The 8,161-nt window shown below is 40.3% G+C and overlaps 1 protein-coding gene across 10 annotated transcripts in view; it reads left to right on the top strand.

Annotated features, from left to right (window-relative positions):
• Window positions 1-8,161, top strand: part of LOC122057187 (mitochondrial substrate carrier family protein B-like) — a 25,473-nt gene that overhangs the window by 6,959 nt on the left and 10,353 nt on the right. For all 10 annotated transcript variants that reach the window (XM_042619201.1, XM_042619200.1, XM_042619198.1 and 7 more), the window contains exons 4-6: window positions 5,497-5,598; window positions 5,674-5,744; window positions 5,845-5,912. In XM_042619201.1, the coding sequence (XP_042475135.1) occupies window positions 5,497-5,598; window positions 5,674-5,744; window positions 5,845-5,912 (241 nt within the window). The remainder of the gene's footprint in view (window positions 1-5,496; window positions 5,599-5,673; window positions 5,745-5,844; window positions 5,913-8,161) is intronic.

Here is an 8,161-nt window from a genome sequence, read left to right as displayed (position 1 = left end):
AAAAAAAAAAAAAAAGAAGAAAAGAATAAAAAGAAAGAAAGTAAAAAAGAAACACAAAGTAACACCTCAGAACATCCCACTTAAAAGCGATCGGGCTACATGGAATTTTGCCCTCCAAACAGCTCTGTTTGAGGTCATACTAGAGTCAAGAACTAGCCTTTGCATGTATTTTCTTACATCATCATCTATGGTCTTTTCCATTTTATATTTATTGTATTCTAGTTATTTCGTACTCTTAAGTATGCTGATTTTTAACTAGTTTAAGCATTTTCCCATACTACATAAAATATTAGTAAATACCCATACTAAAATTTGGTTGGTTTTATCTTCCCTAGCTTTCTATGTAACTGAAGCCAAATACGATCCACCAACAGCTTGCAACAGAAAAATTAAATGCAGATTTATATGTTTTTGGCTCCAAGAGCTTGTTCATGCTTAATATTAAGGTATCCAGTGGGATGCAAGTGTACCTGTTGGCTGTGTTTGGTTTCTGGAGTGATATCTCTTAAACCAGTGGCCAGAACAGACCCAAACATTGGTCGAGTGGTGCTATTGAGTTGAGGAATAAGTCCCCAACAGATCAGGCTGAACAGCTGCAAGGGTGGAGTGGTGACCACAGTCAAGATTTGGGAGAAATCTTGCTTCTCTGGAAATTCCCAATGAAGGAAGAGGGGTGGGGTTGGGAAGGAGAAGACAAGTTTGGATCTAGTCTCTCATGTTCGCCCTTGGCCCTATCACCTACTCAAGACTTGGGCATCTCACCCTCCCAACTGTATTTTTGTATCTCACAGCCATGTCATAAAACCAATTTTTCTCAAACTCAATCGTGGGGCTGGTCTCCCCTTCTTCTTGTATTTATAATCAATGGGAGTTCCAAAATAGGAACTAATTCATGCAACGCTTCTTGGAGACTAAGTAATTGATTACAAAGGAAATAAAGAGAGAATAAAACTCCTAACTAGTAGGAAACTTTGTGTAAAATAGAAACTTAAAAATCTTCAAACAGTCCATGCAAGGCTGCTTTCCTTTGGCCTTTAGTTCTCACGCAAGCTTTAACTTCCAGCTTTATTCTTCTCCTAAATATTCTCCTTGTGAGCTAGACCATGGGACCCACAATAAACCTTTGCCACAAGGAGTAGTAGTTCATTCAATACAGCTGTCGGCTGGCCCCCACCAAATTCTTATAAAACTTGGGAAATAAATCCACGCAAGCTGTACAAGAAGTCCCATACAGCTGGCATAAATATCTCTTTCATAATTGATAATAAACAGCTTCACATAGGAATTAATTGGACTGCAAATTTGGACCAGGTGTGAGCCAACTGTGGAGGTTCAATTGTGGACCAGATCTACACCAAAGAGAGGGAGAGACAGAAGGGAGCTCTCATGCAGAAGTCACTGGATGTTGGGGGGTGTGGTGGAGAAGACAGAATAACTTTGTAATCTATGTTCTCCTACCCCCTTCAAGAAGAAGTTACCTTTTGCCTTCCACTTATGAAATTGTTAGTTTCCTTTACTGTGGCTTTCTACCCTATCTAGTCCCTTGCATCCGAACACAGTTGCTATGTATTTTTTTTTAATCAATAATGGAAAATTTGGAGGTTTTCCTCCTGAATTAGAATTAGGAATATATCAAGCTGATGGGCCGCTTTTAGCAGTTTAAATAAAGCCTTGACTGTTTGGTTTCAGTTAAACCAAATTTTAAGTAAAGCCGGGACTGTTTAGTTTCCTTTGCACCAAACTTTATTACTGTTGCCTTTGGGTACTAACAGTGAATGGTCAGATTCATGTCAGTTGTCATGAATTGCATGGTCAGAGGTTGAAGCATGCCTATTTCCACTCCTCTTTCTTTGTTGGTTTCTTACCATCCAAGCTGAACTTAGTAGTCCATCATATGCCGAAATATCATCCTTTCCTTGATTTTGAGGATTTTTTTCTTTTTTTTCTGTTGAATGACACTCTTAGATAATAGTTGGGTATCGTCGGGTTTTAATATCGTATTGTGGAGACCGAAATATCATCCTTCCCTTGGTTTTGAGGTGTTTTTTTGTTGAATGACACTCTTAGTTGGGTATCATCGGTTTTAATATCATAATGTGGAGACCTGTCGCACTACCTCGGAGAGGTTTTGTGGTGGCTAGCTAATCATCCAAAGGCTGGGGATGAGGAAACCAACATACCATCTAGAACCGCAGGCAGGTTAATAGTCAAACTGGAGCATAGTTGTCAAGGCAATCCAAGGCATTGAAGGGGTGCCCTATTTTTTTTTTCTTTTCTTGTTTCTTATCCCATAAATATACTTATCTAGGCTTCTGGCGGAGAATTAGAAACAGTTAGCAAGAATGACCTAGATATAGATAAGAAAGAATTAGCAACAGTCAGTGGAATAACGGTATAACTAGATACAGATAATCAATCATACTTCAGTGCAAACTGCAAATCAGAACTTGAAACAAGTAATCAACCATCAACACTGATTAACAGTCAGCAGAAATGAAACAGAGAAGCTGCTGCTGCTGCCTCCCGCAGGTATATCCGCCAAAGTATTGTCAGAAGTGGAACTGTGGTAGGTGGTACGCTAGGGTTTGGTTAACACTTAACACCAACGAAAACAATGGAATGGTCATATTCATTTTGATTTGTTTGTTTATTTATTTTTTAAACTGAGTGATTGCATGCTTCTTGCCTGCATGATACTATATACACAAGCAAATAAGATTGTTAGAAATTGTATCTCACATAACAAAACAGATAAACATGAAAAACGACACTTGGGCATCTAGGCATCCCAAGGTGCTCAGGCGTTGCCCAGAGCACCAAATCGTTCACCTTTCATGACCACAGCAAGGCAAGGTGTTGCCCTGGCCCCAGAAAAAAAGCCTGGACCATAGGGGCTGCCTAGGCGATCTTTTGACAACTGTGAACTGGAGAGAAATCCAGAAATATTACTAAAGCGACTCAGATGTGGTCCAAATTCCAGTTGAGAGGCCTGAAGATATCAGTAGTATGTCAGCAAAGTTGGATGTCAATCCAATGGTCGTATTTGGAAATATCAAGGGATTTCCAAAATAGTAAGTTACCATAACAATATTTCAGATTCAAGAAAACAGCAGCTGCATCATAGAATAGGAAGGGGGAGATCGAAACATAAACTAAGAATGGAATTAATACGAAAGACAAATTAGCAAGTGAGTTTAGGAAATAGAAACAAACAGAAAATTGGAAACCAAGTGAGTATGGGGCTGTCGCAGGACAAAAAAGAAGGCTGTGAACTGCTAACCACTAGGCAAATTGATGAGATGTCTTGGAGTCTACTCCAACACAAGAATCTGGTCCAAACTTAAGAAGAAAACTGTCAACCTTGAGGACAGAATAATACTAGAGAGATTAAAACAGAAGAGTAAAAAGTAAGCGCATTATGCGAGAAAACAGAATCTGACCTTAGGAAAGGAAGGAAAAGAAGATAGAAGAGAGAAGAAGGATATGGACCCGCATCTCACCAGTCCTCTTGGCATCCCACCAAGGTTGCTTTTGCACCCACAAGAGTATTGTTCTCTCACATAAGAAAGAAGCAAGAGCTGTAGTGCTTGTCAAGGTAGTATGGTTCCCTACTCCTTTATTTGTAACCTTGCAAAACTGTTCATGAACAAGCAAGAGAGTTCTGCAAAAAACAAAATAGAAGGCTTCTAGATTACTACAAATAGAAACTAACATTTGATCCTATATAGAACTCAAATCCCTTATCCTTCCTAGTTTTCCTATTCATCCATTTCAACATCCTCATCTCTGCTACATTTAGTTTATTTATATGACACTTCTTAATTGCCCAATATTCTGCCCCATACATCGTAGCTGGATGGTAAGATTTCTCCATTGTGACCAAGTTGTCACGGGTTCGAGTTAGGAAACATCTTCTCCACGAAGTGGGGGTAAGACTGCATTCATTATGACCCTCCTCAGTTCCTGTAGTGGCGGGAGCCTTGTGCACTGGGTACGCCCTTTTACATCATAGCTAGATGAATGATAGTTCTACAAAATTTTCCTTTAGGCTTTAAATCAATACACCGGTCACACAGCACCCCTGATACACCTCTCCACTTCATCCACCCTATTTTAATCTTGTGGGCTACATTATCCTCTAGGTCACCTTCTTCATTACGATTGGTTCCAGATATCTAAAATACTTGCTTTGAGGGATATCCCTCACCAATAATCACCACCTCATTATCCTTCCTAGTGTGGCTAAAGTTACACACCACATATTCCGTCTTGATTTTTCTTTTCTTCAGAGCTTTCGATTCCAAGGTTGATCTCCATAATTTCACTTTGGCATTAATCCCTTCTTTTGTCTCAACCTCTAAAACGATACCTCAGCAAAAAAAGACACCAATTAACCTCATTTTGAATATTTTTTATTAAATAAACTATGATAAGAGCAAATAAATGAGGGCTTAAAATTGATCTTTGATGTAACCCAATAGTAATAGGGAATTCATTTCTTTGACCTCCCACAGTTCTAAAACTAGTCACCACACCATCATACAAATATTTAATTGTGTTCGCATATTTACTTGGAGCACTTCTCTTCTCTAGTATTTTCCAGATTAATTCCCATGGTACTATGTCATACAATTTTTTGTAGGTCTCGATAAAGACCATATAAGGATCCTTCTTGCAATCTCTAAATCATTTTATGAGTCTCCTAAGTAAATAGCTTATGTCGTTGATCCTTCTGGCATAAAACCAAATTGGTTTTTCGATATAGTAGTGACGCATTAATTTGTCATCATAATCTTATTAAACATCTTGGTTAGCCAAGATAAATCTTATGCTCTTCCACACTTCAATAGGTACCTCGTTTGGGCCTGGTGCCTTGCCTACTTTCATCTTTTTTAAAACTTTTTTTTACTTCAGACATGCTAATTTTGCGTATATATCTACGCCATGTGGTGATAGGATGATTGATGTGGCCTTCTGATACGTCAATGCCCTATCAGTGCTCTACTATCTTCACTTTTAGTACATCTAACATGGTAGAAATCTCTGCTAATCCTTTCTTACAGTTAGCTGTCTTATAGATATAGCTTTTTTCCAATCCTTTGTGTTCATATTATTATAGAGATCTTTATATTTTTTCACCCCCTGCTTTTCCCACAATCTTCCTAGCTTTCGTTTCTGGTCAATATATATATATATATATATATGGATCCTCCACCTTTTAACCCTTTGCTATGTTTTAAAACTAGTTTTTTTAGTCTTAATGGTTGCCTGGATATTATCATCCCACCACCAAATCTCCCTAGATGTAGACTTTTCGATTCCCCTAGAACCTCTTCAGTAACCTTCTTTAAAATTACTTTAAAAAATAGACCCATGAAAGGTCTCATTAAGGTCCTTATTTGATTTATGTTATGGTTTATGTTTGCCTGTTTTAGTTCCATAAGATTTTGCATTGTTGTATTTACTTTTATACTCATTTTATTTGAACATTTACAGAGGAATGTGACGTACTACCGTGGCATTTGGCATACACTTTGCACGATTAGCAGAGATGAGGGTGCTCTTGGCGTTTATAAAGGGCTTGGAGCAACCTTATTGGTATGCTTCTTCCCTTGTGGTTTTCTTTAGCCACAATATCATGTTTGTGTTAATTGATTGCCATTGAATGTACAGGGCGTTGGGCCCAGTTTAGCAATTAGCTTTTCTGTTTATGAGACATTGAGATCTTCTTGGCATTTGCGAAGGTAATTGCTTCATTACCAATCAGGCATCTTAATATGTCCAGATTTATGTACTACCTATTTTTTGTTATACTTCAGTCTAATTCTGATATATTGACGTCAGGCCCCAAGATTCTACAGTACTTGTGAGCCTAGCTTGTGGCAGTCTTTCAGGCATTGCATCATCCACAGGTAAGCGATATAATCGTAGACATAAAAAAGAATTTCCTTGATGTGTTTGAAAGAGTTCTCTTCTACTGCAATAGAAGTTAAACTGCCATTTTTCTTCAATTTTTTTCGATTTTTCCCTTTAAAAGGAGAAATGACATTGTTGTTGATCTTTTTTTTTTGTGGATAAATAAATCAATAACAAGGAAGAGAGGGGGGATATGCAAAGCCTATAAGGCACAAAGCTGCACAAAGCAGGGGGGAACAACCCTAAGGGGAGGGGGAAGGGGGAATCAAAATAGACAAAGGTAAGCCCCGGGAGCCAACAATAAGCCTGTTCCTTGGGGTATCGACAACCAAATCATGGGGGGATCTATTGAGCTTGGAGGAGACGTCAAAGAAGATGGCATTCTAAATCTTATGGAAGGATCTAGAGTTGGAGGTCCATCTACGAAGGTTCCCCTCCGTCTATAGGTGGTTGATGGTAGCACAAAAAGTAAGCTTCCTAGCGGTATCACATATAGATCGTCCGGAAAAAGTCATATCAATCCAAATCCATTTTCTTTGGAGTGGGAGGGGCCTTCTTTTAGTTGGATAAATTTAGTAAGGAGACGCTTCCAGATGGTGGGAGAGAAGCGGCAGTTGAAGAAGAGAAGGCTACTTTCTTCAGAACCATTCCAACAAAGGCAGCAGGTGGGAGGGATAGCGATGTGATGATAGATGAGGAAGGCTTACGTGGGGAGGCAGTCGGAGAGAGCTCTCCAAACCGTGAAGCTATGATAGGGAGATGTAGGAACTGAACAAAACCACCTTATGCCAAAGGGTTGGGGGACCTTAAGAGCGAACCAGATTCCAGGCAGAGGAGGAGGAGAATTGGCTGGAAGAGGAGGGGGATTTAATAGTTTTGTCAGCTCTAACCAGACTGGAATGACGTGGAGGGGGAGGGAGGGCCAGAAGGGAGAGAGGTAGAGGATATCTAGAGGGGGGACCAAGAACCGTCGGAGATGATAGTGGAGACTAGGGAGTCATTTGGAAGCTTGGAAGAGTAGATAGATCTGGATCCAACTTTAAGAAGAAGGATGCCATCCGGGTGTGAATTGCCAAGCCAAAGAGAGGTGGAGGTGCCATCTCCAATACAGGACTGGATGGTAGACAAGGCAGGAGGCTTGGAATGGAGGATGCTTCGCCAAACTCAAGATGAATTCGGGGAAATGGGGATGGTCCAAAGGGAGTCAGAACCAAGCAAGAAGGAATAGACCCAGGAGACCCAAATGTTGCGGGGGTTTGGAGACTAGCTTGCAGATGAGCTTAAGAATGGCTGCAGAGTTCATATCCTTGATCCTCCTAAGGCCTAGACCTCCCTCAAATTTGGAAAGACATAGGACCAGCGGAGAGGGTGGAGGAATTTGGTTTTTTTTGTACCTTTCCATAGGAAGGAGTGGAAAAGGGACTATGGATTTGATGATGTATTTGGAGAGATGGAAGACCCTAGACCAATAGATGTAAGATGATTGGAGGATAGAACAGATGAGTTCAAGGCGACTTGCGTAGGATAGTAGCTTTCATTTCCAAAGTTGGAGCCTTTTACGGATTTGACTAAGCATGGGGGAACATTGATGAGAAGATAACCTAGAGGAGATGAGGGGAAGCACAAGATATTTGACAGGAAGGGAGCCTAGTTGGAATCCTGGAAGCTTAAGAAGATGGGCTTTGGAAGAGTTAGAAACCCCAACCAAGAAGAGATGTGATTTAAGGAGGTTGATGAGGAGGCTAGAAAGGGACTCGAAGAGATGGAGGGAGGGATGATGGTTTTAATGGAGGTCGGGCCAGCAAAGGTGAGATGGGTAAGCTTGATAGCTTTACACTTAGGAATAGGGGAGATGGGGAGATTATCAGTGTGGGATTAGATGGATTTGAAGAGAACTTCAACGGCGAGGAGAAGAGAAAGGGGGAGATGGGGCATCCCTGGCGAGTTTCTACAGAGGAGGAAAAGTGCCCAGTTGGGGACCCATTAACAAGGATTGAGAGTTTGGGAGAGGAGATGCAAGATAGGATCCAATTGACAAAGACATGAGGGAAGGACATGGCAAGGAGAACTTTAGAGATGAAATCCCATCTGATGGAATCAAAAGCCTTATGGATGTCTATCTTGAGAAGGGCAGTATGAGGGGGGGATTTCTTGTTGGAAATGCTTTAGAAAGAAATCTAATATTTTGGAATGGAAACAACTTAAGGAACTGTGGAATGAGAACAAAGATGTTGATAGAGATAAA

The sequence above is a fragment of the Macadamia integrifolia genome, chromosome 12 (assembly GCF_013358625.1).
Source record: "Macadamia integrifolia cultivar HAES 741 chromosome 12, SCU_Mint_v3, whole genome shotgun sequence".
Taxonomy (NCBI): domain Eukaryota; kingdom Viridiplantae; phylum Streptophyta; class Magnoliopsida; order Proteales; family Proteaceae; genus Macadamia; species Macadamia integrifolia.
The sequence above is the reverse complement of the archived record's forward strand: the minus strand, read 5'-3'. Positions and strand labels throughout refer to the sequence as shown.